Genomic DNA, 18,466 nt, shown 5'->3' on the forward strand with positions numbered 1-18,466 from the left:
TTCCCTCTCCTTTCTATAGGTGTATCTCAGATAAATATTATGTGGAGATTTGTGTCAAATATGATTATGTGATATATATGTACAGTATCTGAAATATGTCTTATGGAAATGTTTGTTTGATGATGAAATTCAATTAAAAAAAATTACAAAAAAAGAAAGAAAGAGGTGACATAAGGTCAGAAAGTCAATTTGAATAGAACTGCAATGGTAAAAAGACCCCGATGGGAGTTGTATACAGACCCCCAAACAATAGCAAGGATGTGGCCTACAAATTATAACAAGAGAAAGAAAATGCATGCCAAAAGGGCAATGTTATAATAGTCAAGGGGGGTCTTCGATATGTAGGTAGATTGGGAAAATCAGTTTGGTGCTAGATTCCAGGAGGGGGATTTTCTAGAGTGCCTACAAGATGGCTTTTTAGAGCAGCTCGTGGTTGAGCCCACTAGAGGATCAGCTATTCTGGAGTGCGTGCTGTGAATGAACCAGAACTGATTAGGGAACCCAAGGTAAAAGAATCCTTAGGGGCAAGTTCACCCTGAAATTTGAGGAGAAGCTACAATCAGATGTATCAGTATTACAGTAGAGTAAAGGGAATTACAGTGGCATGAAAGAAGAGCTGGCCAGGATTGATTAGAAAAGAACACTGGCGGGGATAAAGGCAGAGCAGCCATGGCTGGAATTTTTGGAAACAATTCAGGAACACGGGATATATACATCTCAAAGACGACTGAGTTTTCTAAAGGTAAGATGAACAACCATGGCAAACAAAAGAAGTCAAAGCCAACATGAAAGTCAAAGAGAGGGGCATATAATACAACGAAAAATAGTTGGATGTCAGAGGATTGGGAAGCTTTTAAAAACCAACAGCAAGCAACGAAAAAAGTCATTAAGAAAGTAAAGATGAAATATGAAAGTCAGTTAGCCAATAATATAAAAGAAGATACCAACAGTTTCTTCAGATACACAAAGTGTAAAAGAGAGGCAAAAGTTGATATCGGACCACTCAAGAACACTCCTGAAGAGGCAGAAATGGGGGACAACAAAACGACGGAAGAACTGAATTAGTATTTTGCATCATCCTTCACTGTGGAAGACACTAACAGTATAGTGGAAGCTCCAGGTGTCAGAGGGCATGAAGTGTGTGACATTACCATAACTAGAGAGAAGGCTCTTAAGAAACTCAAAGGCCTGAAGGTAGACAAGTCACCTGGACCAGATGTTGTACACCCCAGAATTACAAAAGAGGTGGCCGAAGAGATCGTGGAGGCATTAGTAATGATCTTTCAAGAATTACTGGATTCTGGAATTGTCCAGAAGACTGGAAAATTGCAAATATCACTCCACTCTTCAGGAAGGGAGAGAGGCAGAAGAAAGGAAACCATAAGCCAGTTAGTCTGACCTTTGTGGCTGGTAAAACGTTGGAGTTGATTATTAAGGACGAGGTCTCAGGGTACTTAGAAGTACATAATAAAACAGGCTGTAGTCAGCATGGTTTTCTCAAGGGAAAACCTTGCCTAACCATTCTGTGGAACTCCTTGAAGAAATAACAAACAGGATAGACAAAGGAGAATCAGTTGATGTTGTATACTTGGATTTTCAGAAGGCTTTTGACAAGGTGCCACACACGAGGTTGCTTAACAACGAGACTATGGTATTACAGGTAAGATTCTAGCATTGATAAAGCAGTGGCTGATTGGCAGGAAACAAAGAAAGGCCTTCTCTGGCTGGCTGCTGGTGAATAGTGGTGTTCCACAGGGGTCTGTGTAGGGACTGAATCTTTTTACTTTATATGTCAATGACTTGGATGATAGAATTGATGACTTCATATCAAAGTTTGCAGATGATATGAAGATAGGTGGAAGGGCAAATAGTTTTGAGGAAGGAGAAAGGCGACAGAGGACATACAGATTAGGAGAATGGGCAAAAAATGTCACGTGGAATGCAGACTCAGGAAGCGTATGGTCATGCACTTTAGTAGAAGAAATGAAAAGGTTGACTATTTGCTAAATGGAGAGAAAATACAAAAAAAATGAGGTGCAAAGGGACTTGGAAGTCCTTGTGCAGGATTCCTTAAAGGTTAATTTGCAGGTGAGTCTGAGGTGAGGAAGGCAATTGCATTGTTTGCATTTATTGCAAGAGGACTAGAATTTAAAGCAAGGATATAATGTTGATACTTTATGAAGCACCGGTGAGGCCTCACTTGAAGAATTGAGAGCAGGTTTGGGCCCTTATCTTAGAAAGGATGTGCTGAAACTGGAGGGGGTTTAAAGGAGGTTCATGAAAATGATTTCAGGATTGAATGGCTTGTCATATGAAGAGCATTTGACGGCCCTGGGCCTGTATTCACGAGAATTCAGAAGAATGAGGGGTGACCTTGTTGAAACCTATCAAACGGTGAAAGGCCTTGATAGAATAGATGTGGAGAGGATGTTTCCTATGGTGGGTGAGTCTAAGACCAGAGGAACACAGGTTCAGAATAGATGGGCGTCTCTTTAGAAGTGAGATAAGGAAAAATTTATTTAGCCAGAGGGTGGTGAATCTGTAGAATTCCTTGCTTCAGGCAGCTGTGGAGGCCAAGTCTTTACGTATATTTAAGGCAGAGGTTGTTAGATTCTTCATTAGTCAGGGCATGAAGAGATAAGGGGAGAAGGCTTAGAGGAAAGTTGTATCAGCCATGATGAAATGGCAGAGCAGACTCAATGGGCCAAATAGCCTAATGCTGCTCCTACATCTTATGGTAAATACATGCTGGTAATTATGCATATTTTATTCCATATCCATGCTTTAACCTCTAACTTTCTAATATAATTTTTATTCTTTATCATTTTTGAATGTTGTTTTTTGTTGCATGTTGTGCCAGCACATCACAGCAAATTCCTAATACATGTGAATGCAAGTATATGATGAATGAAGATGATCCTTTATCATCATATCTCAGAGCTTACACATACAACCCACTATTTAACCTCTGAAAATATACCGTCCAAAAACGTTGCGTGACACTCAGTGATAGACTTCCTTCGGTCCTTAACTACAAGCTAGAGGAAGACCAGATCCAACAGCAGGAACAAGCACAACTCTACAAGCTCAGCAGGTGTTAAAGGGTGCTAGCTATTATTGGACTGATTATTTCAATGCCCCAATGTAACATTTTAGTAATGTGATGTGAATTCATGAAATGAAGATGTTCCCTTGCAGTAGAACTCATATGACTGCATCACTGCACCGCAGGAAGCTGCTTATCTCCAGAAAGTGATCATGGAAAATCGATCATTTAGTACAATCTGTGTGGTGTAATACATTGCAAGATTTAATAATGCTTACATGTGGGCCTGTCTTTTTTGTTACCTCATACTTGTTTTTAAAGCTCTCAATGGTCTGGGACCGGAGTACATCACAGAATCGCTTTAGTTATATAATCCTGGTCAAGTTCTCAGGTCTCCTTCCACTGGTCTCTTAAATTTAAACAATCTCCCTCAAAAGATAATTAGCAAGTTGGCTTTTTTTTAAACCACGCTCCTTAACTGTGGAATTCAATAGTGAAAACACTAAGGGATTTAGTTGATCCTTTTACGTAACAGCTCAAAACCTATTTATTTTACTTTGCTTTTAACTAACATCTTTTTGCCTTTTATTTACGTTTGCACTTTGAACTACATTGTTTGTATGAATAGTGCTCTATATACAAATTATTATTAGGTACCTCATCTAACTGTCCAAACCCTCGATAAACCTCCCTTTCATTTCCAGATACTGCTTCTATAGTGGATAAACAAATGCAGGAATGCATCTGCGGCTGATTATCTAAGTATCTACATTATGTTACTGTAGCTGTGAAGAGCTTACCTTATTCATTAGACCTTGCCTCTGCACTCAATGCATTTATGGGCCTTATCATCTTTAACTGGAATGCAAACTAACATCCTGCTAGTGCAATGCTAATGGAAATTTTGTTTCACAGCATTAAGCGGTATGTAATGGAGGTAGAAACATTGGGAACTTTTAAGAGACATTTAGATAAGCGCATGAATGTGAGGAAAATGAAGTGTTATGGATATTGTGCAGGCAGAAGGAATTGGTTTAGTTAGCCACTTGATTACTAATTTAATTGGTTTTGCACAACATTATAATTTCACCATCGACGGCACCAAGTCCAGCTGTGAAAGGAGACTTGTGCATGGGGCTAGCAACTCCATCCCATAATAATCCAGTGTAACAGAAATGCCAACAGATGCCTCATTCCCAGGAGACGAAGGATCTTCGCCTAGAAGACATATGAAGTCATGTGGTGAGAGCCGCTAGTTCATGGAAACCACAAGACTGATCAAACTTCTATCATCCAGGACCACCACCAGACTGGCCCAAACTTGCTGAAACATTTCTTACACTATGTATAACCTATGTATAAAACAAAACATGTTTTAAGATCATGATAGCAGATGGGGTGCACCTGGCAATGACCTCAAAAGATCTTCCTGTTTGGAAACTTAGTATTTGCAAACTTCAACGTGATAAGAACTCTTCAAGTTTGTGAAGCTGCATGAAAGGCAATAAGTTATGAAGGAAGGTCACAGACTGCTGCACTTTCAAAAGACGATGCCTCACCTTTTGACTTTTGCCATCATTTCAGACTTTCAACATCTCTAGGTTTTATTTGATTTTTGTCTGCAGTGGACAGCATCACTTGGGCACTGTTTCTGCAATTAACTTACTTGGGACTCTGAGAAGAGTGTAAGAACAGCAAGGTCTCCAAGGGTGAGTGAAAACATTATTAACATATTAGGTGGACCTCACATTCCATGACAAAAGTTTGGATTGTCTGGCTGTCTTTGTCATCTTTTAAATACTAAAAAAAAGATTTCAAAGTTAATTCACATTTCCAAATTTTAAAAAGAGAGGAAAAAGAAATAAATAGCTAGTCTGGCACAATCACTGTACAAAGAACTCTATATACTGTGTCAACACACACAGAATGCTGGAGGAACTCGGCAGGCCAGGCAGCATCTATGGAAATGGATAACTAGTTTACGTTTCAGGCCAAGACTTTTCATCAGACCTGGAAGGTGGGGCAGGGGGGCGGGGGGGGGCAAAGATACCAGAATAAAAAGATGCGAGGAAGGGAAGGAGGACAAGTTAGGTGATAGGTGAAGCCAGGGGGGTGGGAAAGGTAAAAGACTGGAGAAGAAGGAATCTGATAGAAGAGAGTGGACCATGGGATAAAGGGAAGAAGGAGGGAATGCAGGGGGAGGTGATAGGCAGGTAAAAAGAGGTAAAAGGTCAGACTGAGGAACAGAAGAAGAGGGTTTGGGGAGAGAAATCGATGCTAATGCCATCAGGTTGGATGCTACCCCGATGAAGTATGAGATTTCAACCCTGAGAGTGGCCTCATTGCAACAAAAGAGAAGTCTATGTAGGAATAGGAATACAGATAGGAATTAAAACAGTTGGTCACCGGGAAATTTCACATTTGGCAGATGGACCAGAGGTGCTCGACAAAGCAGTCTCCCAACCTAAATTGGGTCTCAGCATTGTAGAGGGGGCTATATCAGGAGCACCTGATACAATAGATGGCCCCAACAGATTCGCAGGTGAAGTGTTGCCTCACCTGGAAGGACTGTTTGGGGCCCTGACTGGAGGTGAGGAGAAAGTAAATGGGCAAATATACCATTTCTGTCATTTTCTGGAGGGATATTAGTGGAGAGGGATGAATGGATAAGGGAATCACAGAGGGCGTGATCCCTGTGTAAAGTAAGAGTGGAGTGGGGAAAGTAAAGATGTGTTTAGCGGTAGGATCCCCTTGAAAATGATGGAAGTTGCAGAGAATGATGTTTTGGATGTGGAAGCTCATGGGGTGGTAGACAAGGACAGGAGGAACTTTATCCTTGTTAAGGCAGCTGGAAGATGGGGAGAATACGGATGTCCTGGAAATGGTGGAGATGTGGGAGAGAGTGGCATCAATAGTGAAGGAAGGGAAACCCTGTTCTTTGAAGGAGGAGGATATCTCTGATGTCCTTGAAAGGAAAGCCTCATGCTGGGATCAGATGTGGCTAAGACAAATAGCATTTTTACAAGAGACAAGGTGGGAAGAAGTATAGCCAAGGTAACTGTGGATACAGTTGAAAGGTTCATACAGTGTCAAGATATGTTTGCTGTCCCTTAGAAAACCACGAGTAATCTTTGGTTGACCATCTTTGTTCAATGAAATCAGGTCAGACAGACAATGAAGCCTACCTTAGACACTTACTGACATGTCAATACTCGTATCCTACTAGAATGGCTCAGAATTAAATCTTGTAATCTGATGAAGTTTCTTAAAACTAAAGATGTTAGTTCCAAGCTTGCACAAGATACTATACTGTCCACATTAACCATATCCCCCTCATGATTTTATAAACTTCTAAAAAAATTACCCCTCATTCTCCTACACTGCGGGGAATAAAGATCCAGTATGGCTGACCTCTTTCTAAAACTCAGGCTCTCTGATCCAGGCAGTATCCTTATAAATCTGTTCTGGATTCTCTCCAGTTTGATGATGCCTTTCCTATAGTAGATGATCAAGACTGTACACAATACTCTATCTCATTGCAGCATAATGTTTTTATTATAAAATCGATATCACGTGCTATAAAGTCAGGGCAAAGAGGCACAACCTTATAAAGATGTTTAAAATTATGAGAGGAGGAGGAGAAGGTGGAGGATAAGTCTTTTTTCCAGGGTAAGGGAGTCTAAAACCAGGGCATGTTTAGATTGAGAGGGGAAAGACTTAAGAGTCAAAGGGACAACTTTTTCCACAGAGAGTGAAGAGTTGATGGAACAAGCTGCCAGAGGAAGTGGTTGAGGCAGGTGCAATAGTTTAATTTTAAGATGCACTTGGATAAGTACATGGAGGGGTGGGGCTTAAAACAGGAAATTTGGTCTTGCTGGGTGGGCACTGTGTTCAGCATGGACTTGTTGAGCTGAAGGATCTGTATCTGTACTATATTGCTCTATGACAAACCTATCAGCCCAGAAATCAATATAGCAAACAGAGACACAAGAGACTGATGTTAGTGGAATCTGGAACAACACACAAACTGCTGGAGGATCCAGGAGGTCAGGCAGCAACTTGAAACATAGAAACATAGAAAATAGGTGCAGGAGTAGGCCATTCGGCCCTTCGAGCCTGCACCGCCATTTATTATGATCATGGCTGATCATCCAACTCAGAACCCCGCCCCAGCCTTCCCTCCATACCCGCTGATCCCCGTAGCCACAAGGACCATATCTAACTCCCTCTTAAATATAGCCAATGAACTGGCCTCAACTGTTTCCTGTGGCAGAGAATTCCACAGATTCACCACTCTCTGTGTGAAGAAGTTTTTCCTAATCTCGGTCCTAAAAGGCTTCCCCTTTATCCTCAAACTGTGACCCCTTGTTCTGGACTTCCCCAACATCAGGAACAATCTTCCTGCATCTAGCCTGTCCAATCCCTTTAGGATTTTATACATTTCAATCAGATCCCCCCTCAATCTTCTAAATTCCAACGAGTACAAGCCCAGTTCATCCAGTCTTTCTTCATATGAAAGTCCTGCCATCCCAGGAATCAATCTGGTGAACCTTCTTTGTACTCCCTCTATGGCAAGGATGTCTTTCCTCAGATTAGGGGACCAAAACTGCACACAATACTCCAGGTGTGGTCTCACCAAGGCCTTGTACAACTGCAGAGGTACCTCCCTGCTCCTGAAGGGAAATGACAATTGACATTTTTGGGTCAAGAATGGTTTTAATGTGAAATACCAACTGTCCACTTCCCTCTACACATATTACGCAAATCACTTAGTTGCTCGGGCAATTTATTTATTTATTTAAAGAAACATTGTGGAATAGGTCTTTCTGGCTCAACAACCCTCCGATTAACCTCAGCCTATTTAATCACAGGACAATTTACAATGACCAATTAACCTACTACTCAGTACATCTTTAGACAGAGAGGAAATCCATGCATATCACTGGGAGAATGTACAGACTTCTTACAGAGGAAGCCAGAATTGAACTCCAACATCCTGACCTATAATAGCATCACACTAACCACTACAATAATTTACCAGTGCACAAAATAATCCTAATACCTCTGAACCTTCAAATCCCCTGTCATTCTAAAAACATGACACACTGCCTTTTACTTTTTTTAAAATGGAAGTACACAAGTTTAAGTTTACAGGAATACACATGAATACAGCCAAATGAAAGTTTTGCTCCAGAGCCAAGATACAAAACACAGTACCAATAGTCACATAGCACAAGGCACATATAGGAGAGCAAGCACGTAAGATATCACTAAAATACAGTCACACAAAAAAGTGAATTCCTGTTTTTTTGGTCCATGGATTTTGCAGCACTCTGCAGTCAAACACAATACAGCTTGTCTTCTGCTGAGCAAACACTGGGGGGCAGCACTGACTCCAGCATGGACACCGCACCACCCTACCTCTGGTTGAGTGCAACAACTCTGCGCCTCTCTCCTGGGCGGCTGTAAATAGGTGACACCGTGGCTTGAGGCCAAGTCCTTGCACCCCCATCGTCGGTCCCTAATGGCGGCCAATAACTTAGTGAATCAGACTTGCAATCAAAAGAAAGACAACTAAGCTGATCACTCACACAAGAGAAATCCAAGCAATAGACACAAAATGCTGGAGTAAATCAACAGGCCAGACAGCATCAATGGAAAAAAGTACATTCAACATTTCAGGCTGAGACCCTTCAGCAGGACTCAATGATCAGATGATCACTGTTAGACTGCACACTGTCTTCACAGACCAATTCCTCCACTTCCTCACTGATGTAGGCAGCAGCACAAGCCACACCAAGTCCAGCTCCTTCAGTTTCTCCGACAATGAGCTACTCACTAATGGGGTAGACCTGCAGTACTTAAGTTTTTTAATGTCTAGCAAGATTTTGCAATTGCAAAAAAATGTTTAAAAAGGACAGTAACACCTTTGGTTGACCCTGTAGAAGCCACTACTACTACTACTACTACGTCGACTCAGGCCTAGGGGGCCGGCGTTGGGCACGATGACGAACTCGCCACTTCTCCCTCTCCCTCACCAGTGTGTTCAGTTCATCTACATTAGCCGCATCGCTGTCTTCTAGGATCCTGTTGACCAGAGTCTTGGGAGGATGCCCAGGGTTCATCCTCCCGTGCTTGGACTCCCATATGATGACTAGGCTGGCAGGTAGCTCGGGGTGGCATAGACAGTGCCCCGTTAGTTGCAGTCTTCTCACCTCAATTTTAGTGGTGAGCATTGGTAGGTCGTCACAGAGCTCGATGTTCGTCATGTGCTGTTGCCAACTCACGTCAAGAGCCAGCCGGAGCATTCGTGTATAGCAACCACCTAGAGACTTTCGCATAGTCTTGGTGAGTGTCCACGTCTCGCATCCGTATGTGAGAATGGACTCTATGACTGCTATGAAGATCAGCTTTTTAAGGTTTGACTTCCAGATTTCCTTCATGTTGTTCATAGACCTCCATGCCAGCGCCATACGTATCTGTAGAAGCCACTGCGATTGAACGCACCGCCAACTTACCGGAAACCCACTATCTAGGAAGCAGAGAACTTTGCATTTTCCCTGATTATATTCTATTTGCCATATTGCTGAACATTCAGTTACAAATCTGAGTTTATTGGCATGCGTATAAGAACGGTGAGGTACAAGTACAATGAAAAACTTGCCTGTAGCAGCTTCACAGGCATGTATATTCACACAACATAGAATATAAATTATATAGAAGGTACAGATTACATTTTCCACAGGCACAACTTTAGCAATGACCTATCCATTTCACTGCTCACCTTAAGCTACTTGGCCTAAGCAAGATGCAGCATCCAACATCAATTTCACTTGGCATTCATATATGGGCAGAAACATTTTTCCACAGACTATTATGGGAGCTTGGGAACAAATCCCTCATCAGACAATGGTCTAATCTGGGAGCTCAGGTTTGTAGTCTGTGTAATGTACTAGTGATATTAAACCTGATTCTGAATGTAGAGAAAACCAGAGAGGAAGTGGTGACCGCGGTAGGGAGGAACAGACACAGAGGAGGGGGTGAAGGGGAAGGGGTGTTATTGCATCAGGGAAGGGTGGGTTAGAGTCATTAGTCCCAAATCCATTGACACCTGGAAAATGGAGGGAAGTGGAGGTAGGAGGGGCTCAGGAGAGGACAGCTCAACTCAGAGAGGAGAAAATGGTGGTGGGATGGGGGAAGGCGACAGCGGGGATGAGGGTGTCACTGACTCAAATGGGGGAGGAGCAGCAGTGTGTAGGGGGATCCAGGGTCTGAGGTGGAGGTGGGGCAAGATAGGTGACCCCAAGGCCGAGGGGATGTGAGGGTGGGTAGTTGACCCCAGGGTTGTGGGGAGGCTGGGAGCCGGTTCAAGCAGATGACACCCGGGCATTGGGAGTGTGCAGCCGAGTAAGTGACCCCCGGGCAGAGGGGAGGGTGCGATTGGGTAGGTAACCCCTGGGCTGAGGGGAGGGTGCGACCGGGTAGGTGACACCCGGGCTGAGGGGAGGGTGCAACCGGGTAGGTGACGCCCGGGCTGAGGGGAGGGTGCGACCGGGTAGGTGACGCCTGGGCTGAGGGGAGGGTGGAGAGGTGGGACCAGGTAGGTGACGCTCGGGCTGAGGGGAGGGTGGGACTGGGTAGGTGACGCTTGGGCTGAGGGGAGGGTGGAGAGGTGGGACCGGGTAGGTGACGCCTGGGCTGAGGGGAGGGTGGAGATGTGGGACTGGATAGGTGACGCTCGGGCTGAGGGGAGGATGGGACTGGGTAGGTGACGCCTGGGCTGAGGGGAGGGTGCGACTGGGTGGCTGACGCCCGGGCATTGGGAGTGTACAGCCGAGTAGGTGACCCCCGGGCTGAGGGGAGGGTGCGACCGGGTAGGTGACGCCCGGGCTGAGGGGAGGGTGCGACCGGGTAGGTGACGCCCGGGCTGAGGGGAGGGTGCGACCGGGTAGGTGACGCCCGGGCTGAGGGGAGGGTGGAGAGGTGGGACCAGGTAGGTGACGCTCGGGCTGAGGGGAGGGTGGGACTGGGTAGGTGACGCCTGGGCTGAGGGGAGGGTGGAGAGGTGGGACCGGGTAGGTGACGCTTGGGCTGAGGGAAGGGTGGGACCGGGTAGGTGACGCCCGGGCTGAGGGGAGGGTGCGACCGGGTAGGTGACGCCTGGGCTGAGGGGAGGATGCGACCAGGTAGGTGACGCCTGGACTGAGGGGAGGATGCGACCGGGTGGGTAACGCCCGGGCATTGGGAGTGTAGAGCCGAGTAGGTGCCCCCGGGCAGAGTGCGACCGGGTAGGTGACGCACGCGCTGAGGGGAGGGTGCGACCGGGTAGTTGACCCCTGGGCTGAGGGGAGGATGGGGCTGGGTAGGTGACGCCTGTGCTGAGGGGAGGGTGGAGAGGTGGGACCAGGTAGGTGACGCTCGGGCTGAGGGGAGGATGGGACTGGGTAGGTGACGCCTGGGCTGAGGGGAGGGTGCGACCGGGTAGGTGACGCCCGGGCTGAGGGGAGGGTGCGACCGGGTAGGTGACCCCTGGGCTGAGGGGAGGGTGCGACCGGGTAGGTGACGCCCGGGCTGAGGGGAGGGTGCGACCGGGTAGGTGACCCCTGGGCTGAGGGGAGGGTGGAGAGGTGGGACCAGGTAGGTGACGCTCGGGCTGAGGGGAGGGTGGGACTGGGTAGGTGACGCCTAGGCTGAGGGAAGGGTGGGACTGGGTAGGTGACGCCTGGGCTGAGGGGAGGGTGGAGAGGGTGGGACCGGGTAGGTGACGCCCGGGCTGAGGGGAGGGTGCGACCAGGTAGGTGACGCCTGGACTGAGGGGAGGATGCGACCGGGTGGGTAACGCCCGGGCATTGGGAGTGTAGAGCCGAGTAGGTGCCCCCGGGCAGAGGGGAGGGTGCGACCGGGTAGGTGACGCCCGCGCTGAGGGGAGGGTGCGACCAGGTAGGTGACCCCTGGGCTGAGGGGAGGATGGGGCTGGGTAGGTGACGCCCGTGCTGAGGGGAGGGTGGAGAGGTGGGACCAGGTAGGTGACGCTCGGGCTGAGGGGAGGATGGGACTGGGTAGGTGACGCCTGGGCTGAGGGGAGGGTGCGACTGGGTGGGTGACGCCCGGGCATTGGGAGTGTACAGCCGAGTTGGTGACCCCCGGGCAGAGGGGAGGGTACGACCGGGTAGGTGACCCCCGGGCTGAGGGGAGGGTGCGACCGGGTAGGTGACACCTGGCTGAGGGGAGGGTGCGACCGGGTAGGTGACGCCTGGGCTGAGGGGAGGGTGGAGAGGTGGGACCAGGTAGGTGACGCTCGGGCTGAGGGGAGGGTGGGACCGGGTAGGTGACGCCCGGGCTGAGGGGAGGATACGACCGGGTGGGTAATGCCCGGGCATTGGGAGTGTAGAGCCGAGTAGGTGCCCCCGGGCAGAGTGCGACCGGGTAGGTGACGCCCGCGCTGAGGGGAGGGTGCGATTGGGTGGGTGACGCCCGGGCATTGGGAGTGTACAGCCGAGTAGGTGACCCCCGGGCAGAGGGGAGGGTGCGACCGGGTAGGTGACCCCCGGGCTGAGGGGAGGGTGCGACCGGGTAGGTGACGCCCGGGCTGAGGGGAGGGTGGAGAGGTGGGACCAGGTAGGTGACGCTCGGGCTGAGGGGAGGGTGGGACTGGGTAGGTGACACCTGGGCTGAGGGGAGGGTGGAGAGGTGGGACTGGGTAGGTGACGCTTGGGCTGAGGGAAGGGTGGGACTGGGTATGTGACGCTTGGGCTGAGGGGAGGGTGGAGAGGGTGGGACCGGGTAGGTGACGCCCGGGCTGAGGGGAGGGTGCGACCGGGTAGGTGACGCCTGGGCTGAGGGGAGGATGCGACTAGGTAGGTGACGCCTGGACTGAGGAGAGGATGCGACCGGGTGGGTAACGCCCGGGCATTGGGAGTGTAGAGCCGAATAGGTGCCCCCGGGCAGAGTGCGACCGGGTAGGTGACGCCCGCGCTGAGGGGAGGGTGCGACCGGGTAGGTGACCCCTGGGCTGAGGGGAGGATGGGGCTGGGTAGGTGACGCCTGTGCTGAGGGGAGGGTGGAGAGGTGGGATCAGGTAGGTGATGCTCGGGCTGAGGGGAGCGTGGAGAGGTGGGACCAGGTAGGTGACACTCGGGCTGAGGGGAGGATGGGACTGGGTAGGTAACGCCTGGGCTGAGGGGAGGGTGCGACTGGGTGGGTAACACCCGGGCATTGGGAGTGTACAGCCGAGTAGGTGACCCCCGGGCAGAGGGGAGGGTGCGACCGGGTAGGTGACCCCTGGGCTGAGGGGAGGGTGCGACCGGGTAGGTGACGCCCGGGCTGAGGGGAGGGTGCGACCGGGTAGGTGACCCCTGGGCTGAGGGGAGGGTGCCACCGGGTAGGTGACCTCCGGGCTGAGGGGAGGGTGCCACCGGGTAGGTGAGCCCCGGGCTGAGGGGAGGGTGCCACCGGGTAGGTGACGCCTGGGCTGAGGGGAGGGTGCGACCGGGTAGGTGACCCCCGGGCTGAGGGGAGGGTGCCTCCGGGTAGGTGAGCCCCGGGCTGAGGGGAGGGTGCTACCGGGTAGGTGAGCCCCGGGCTGAGGGGAGGGTGCCACCGGGTAGGTGACGCCTGGGCTGAGGGGAGGGTGGAGAGGTGCGACCGGGTAGGTGAGCCCCGGGCTGAGGGGAGGGTCCACCGGGTAGGTGACGCCTGGGCTGAGGGGAGGGTGGAGAGGTGCGACCGGGTAGGTGACCCCTGGGCTGAGGGGAGGGTGCGACCGGGTAGGTGACGCCTGGGCTGAGGGGAGGGTGGAGAGGTGCGACCGGGTAGGTGAGCCCCGGGCTGAGGGGAGGGTGCGACCGGGTAGGTGACCCCCAGGCTGAGGGGAGGGTGGGACCAGGTAGGTGATCCCCTGACTGACGGGAGGGTGGGGTGGGACTGGGTAGGTGACAGCACCCCCCACTCCACCGGCTGAGGGAAGGTATGATCGGATAGGTGATCCCCTGACTGAGGGGGTGGGACTGGGTAGGTGACCCCCCCCCCGGCTGAGGGAAGGTAGTATCGGGTAGGTGAAACCCCGGGCTGAGGGGAGGGGAGGGAGGTAGATCCAGGTAGGTGATCCCCTGACTGAGGGGAGGGGAGGGGAGGTGAGGCGAGGCAGGGTAGGTGACCCACGGCTGAGGGGAGGGGAGGTGAGGCAGGGTAGGTGACCCCCGGCTGAAGGGAGGGTAGGGAGGTAGGAATCCCCACCCCTTCCCCGCCAGGCTGAGGGACAAGGAACTCCTTCAATGAGGAAGGGGGTTTGGGGAGGTCAGCTTCCCCTCGCGGTCACCAACCCGTCACCTCGACCGACCTGTACCGGGGGAGCGCGGACCGCCGGTCTGCCTTACCTCCGGGATGTCATGGCGCTGCCGGGCGGGCGAGGAGGAGAGCGACCAAGGACCGCGCGCGTGGACGCGCACACAACCACCCGCCCCGGTAACCAACCAGCGCGCGCTCTGATCGCCGCTCCCCTGCCAGCCCGACAGCGCCATTCATCGACTCAGCGGCGGCGAAGAAGGTCCTCCCTCCCTCAGTGGCCAATCAGTGCTTTCGTAGGAGCCCCGCCTACCGAGACGGGCAGCCAGGGGTGCGCGCGGGCACGCTCGGGTTGGTGCGCGCGGAGCCGAGGTCGGAAGGGCCGGATTCTCGCTCTGGAGGTGAGGTTTCGAATCCCGCCCTGAGCCATGCTCAAAAAAACTCCTAACTTCCTCATCCTCTCGGTAGGAATATAATGAACTGCTCACTGCCGGTGAGAAAACCCAAGTCTCTTTGAGTATCACAATAAAGTATAAAGTAAAACTTGGTAATCTACGAACACTGAAATGCCGCCTTTCTATTTTTCATATAGTTTAATGTTCTCATTATTCGACATCTGATATGTTTTGCCAATTTTCCCTCATTCTAAATTGCCTTGAAGCCTTTTTGCTTCCCACTCATAATTTATAATCGCATCCTGTTTAGCGCTGATGACAAACTTTGAAATAAGTCATTGGAGCTGAATTAGATTATTCGGCCCATCGAGTCTGCTCCACCACTTGATCATGGCCGATTTATTTTCCCTCTCAACCCCATTCTCTTGCTTTCTCCCCATAAACTTTGATGCTGTTGTTAATTGATGACCAGTCAACCGCCACTTTAAATATACCTAATGACTTGGCCTCCACAGCTATCTGTGACAATTAATTCTACAAATGCACGCCCCAACGGCTAAAGAAATTCCTCTTCATCTGTTTTAAAGGGTGTGAACGCGCACATCTCATCCATGCTAACCAAGACAGCTATCTGAACTAGTCCCATAATCACAGGATGTGATAAAAATCACAATACATAAGAGAAGAATTTGGCCATTCAGCCCATCGAATCGTCATGCATAGCTGCAGACAAAATGCTGATCCCTACAATACCTCACCAGTTACCACCTGCCACCGTCCACAGAGACTCATATATTCTGTTTTGCGGCAGCAATAATAAAAACTATAAATTGTAATAAGTATATATAAAAAGAAAATTAAATTATGTAAGTAGTGCACAAAGATAGGGAAAAATCGTGAGGTCGTGTTTATGGGTTCATTGTCCATTCAGAAATCTGATGGCACAGGGGAAGAAGCTGTTCCTGAAATGTTGAGTATGTGTCCTTTCCGTGTGCGCATGGGTTTCGTCCAGGTGTTTCAGTTTCCTCCCACAGTCCAAAGACATGCTATAAATTGGTTAATTGGTCATTGTAAATTACACACTGTATCTCTGAATAAAATTAATGATTACTCTCAGCATGTTACTCATCTATTTCAAAACATTTACTATTATTTTAAATAAATTTCTGGAGAACACATCCATTGGTTTAGAATTTCTTGATATCAAAATTGCAAACAACTTTTCCAGCTTATAGATTCTTCTTTAAATTTGAATGATGCATTCACACATAGAGCATTCGACGTAATCGGTTTCAAACCCTTGTTGAAAATCAATCTAGTTCTGGTGTTTATAGCCAAGTGCCATTGGGCATGAACACTGCGCTTTTATTCTGGGAGAAAATGGCCTTGGGTAAGTTACAAAGGCCAAGTGTGTGGTGGAATTAAATGAGTCAAGCATCTTTGTCTCTCAACTGCAAAGATCAATTTATATCAGCTGAACATCATAATTAGATTTCTGGTGACATTCAGTCCAACAAAAAGGCCCTTGCTAACCATCAACTGTGATTGCTGCTCAGCACCATGACTTCCATCATGGGATTACAACACAGTTATGCTTTGTGGAAAAGTCTGAGAGCCACTTACTTTCCAATAGGATTTTAAATTTCTTTGCATTCTGTTTACATTATATATTTGGAATCTGTAATACATAAATACTGCATCATTGCAAATTACAAATCTGTAATACATAAATACAACATCATTACACATTATAAATCTGTATACATAAATACACATTATAAATGAGAGGGAACTAATTCACTCAGAAGGTCGTGAGAGTGTCCTGTTTAAGTTTAGAGAAAATAAGTTGGACGTTTGATACATCTTTTAAATTTGAACAAATATGGCGACTTTTTATCCAATATTTTCATTCAATTTGATTTATTACGCTTTCAATCTTTTTTTTTCGAAGTCTTTGATTTGATCAGAAAGTATTTCTTTCTTTTTTTTGTCATATCCTCAAAATGGACTCCCCAGCCCCTTTTTTTTTGTTTTATTATAGTGTAGTGTTTTTTTTCTTCTTTTCATTAAAATCCAATGCTTTTTCCTTTCTTTTCATAAACTGGTAAGAGGAGAATTGTTATTTTCTTTTATTATTATTATTATTATATATTTTACACTAACTTAACATTATCTATGATTTTGACAATGTCTATCTTAATCTTGGTTTATAATGTAACTGATATATGTATTTGAACTAATTCACCTCAACTGTATCTTTGCCTTTTTAAAAAATCAATAAAAAGATTAATAAAGAAAGAGAGTGTGGTATAAGCTGGTAGCCTAAGTGGTGCATGTGAGCTCGATATCAACATTTTAGCAAAGTTTGGATAGGTACAAGGATGGAGAGCTACAGTCCCAGTGCAGGTCCACGGTACTAGACAGTTTAAATGTTTTTGGCATGGTCTATATGGACCAAAGGGTCTGTTTCTGTGCTGTACTTTTCTATGACTCTAAATCTGTGATGCATAAATACTATGCCATTTACACATTACGTATCATAGTTTGGTATTGCCCGAGACTACTAGAAACAACACAGAGTTGTGGGTGTACCTTTGCATTTTTGATTCTAGTATTTCAATACATTGGATAGATAGCCAGAGAGAGAGAGAGAGACATCAATGAACATCAATAAATCTGCAATATTCATCAACTTTAATTTTAGTTTTATTTAGAGATACAGTACAGTAACAGGTCCTTCTAGCCCAATGAACCTGCGCCACCCAATTCTGTCCAATTAATCTAGTTCTATTATTTTTAATACCAAAACGTAAAACTAATTGTAAGGAAAAGATGGGAGCCCAGGAGGACTTGTGCTAATTTAGTTTTTACCTTAAGCAAGGCGTGCACATATCAGGTGGTGGCGTGATGACATGCCACTCTTTAACAAATACTTTAAAAAATAACTTGCAAGTTTAATCAAACAATATATTTACAATATGCTCAAATATTACTGAAATATTAAATACACAACACCCCTCTGCATAGCTATGAACTCCAACAATATGGAATGCATCTCAACTATATACACAGTATACTAGATAATACAACTACTATACAGACATCCACAGCAAAGTAAATTTTAAATTGCCCCCTTCATGCTAAAAGATTTCTTCACTGTGGAGGATTTTGTACACTTGTGCAATAATGTCTTTCCTGACAAGGGAGGGTCACCCTGCTTGGTAAGTGAGACTTGCGGCTGTGAAACAATCTCAGGTTCTAGGGCTTCCTCTGTGGTGGGTGCAGGAGTTGACTCTGATACTGCAGGAAGTGGTCCTGACAGCTCTTTTCTAACGATTACACTCTGCTCTCCTCAACTGATCAATGTGTCATCTCCAGATGTCATCAGACGCAAATCCACTGTGTAGGAGAGAGGTCCAGTTCTCTCCTTAATCTTACCAAATACCCACTTCTGATCACCACCGTAGTCCCTCACTAGGACCGCTTGTACAGGAGTGAAACATCAAACCTCCGTCTTTGAGGAGCCTTCAATTTGTCTGCCGGTGCTCCCGGTGTGGCCTATTGCTGAGACCCAATGTAGATTGGGAGAGCATTTCGCTGAGTACCTACATCCCGTCCGCAGAAAATGTGAGATCTCCTAGTGGTCACCCATTTTAATTCCACTTCCCATTCCAATTCCAACATGTCAGTCGATGGTCTCCTCTACTGTCGCGATGGTTGGAGGAGCAATGCCTTATCTTCC

The 18,466-nt window shown here is 47.8% G+C and overlaps 1 protein-coding gene across 3 annotated transcripts in view; it reads right to left on the bottom strand.

Moving 5' to 3' along the window:
• The window catches only part of ptpn11b (protein tyrosine phosphatase non-receptor type 11b), a 153,055-nt gene extending 138,496 nt beyond the window's left edge, over window positions 1-14,559 (bottom strand). For all 3 annotated transcript variants that reach the window (XR_010016116.1, XM_063033442.1, XM_063033441.1), the window contains exon 1: window positions 14,422-14,559. Coding sequence is in view for 2 of the 3 variants with exons in the window: in XM_063033442.1 (XP_062889512.1) it covers window positions 14,422-14,435 (14 nt within the window). In the remaining variant the exon portion in view is untranslated. The remainder of the gene's footprint in view (window positions 1-14,421) is intronic.
• Between the last annotated feature and the right edge of the window lie 3,907 nt (window positions 14,560-18,466).

Source organism: Mobula hypostoma, chromosome 25, assembly GCF_963921235.1.
Source record: "Mobula hypostoma chromosome 25, sMobHyp1.1, whole genome shotgun sequence".
NCBI lineage: Eukaryota > Metazoa > Chordata > Chondrichthyes > Myliobatiformes > Myliobatidae > Mobula > Mobula hypostoma.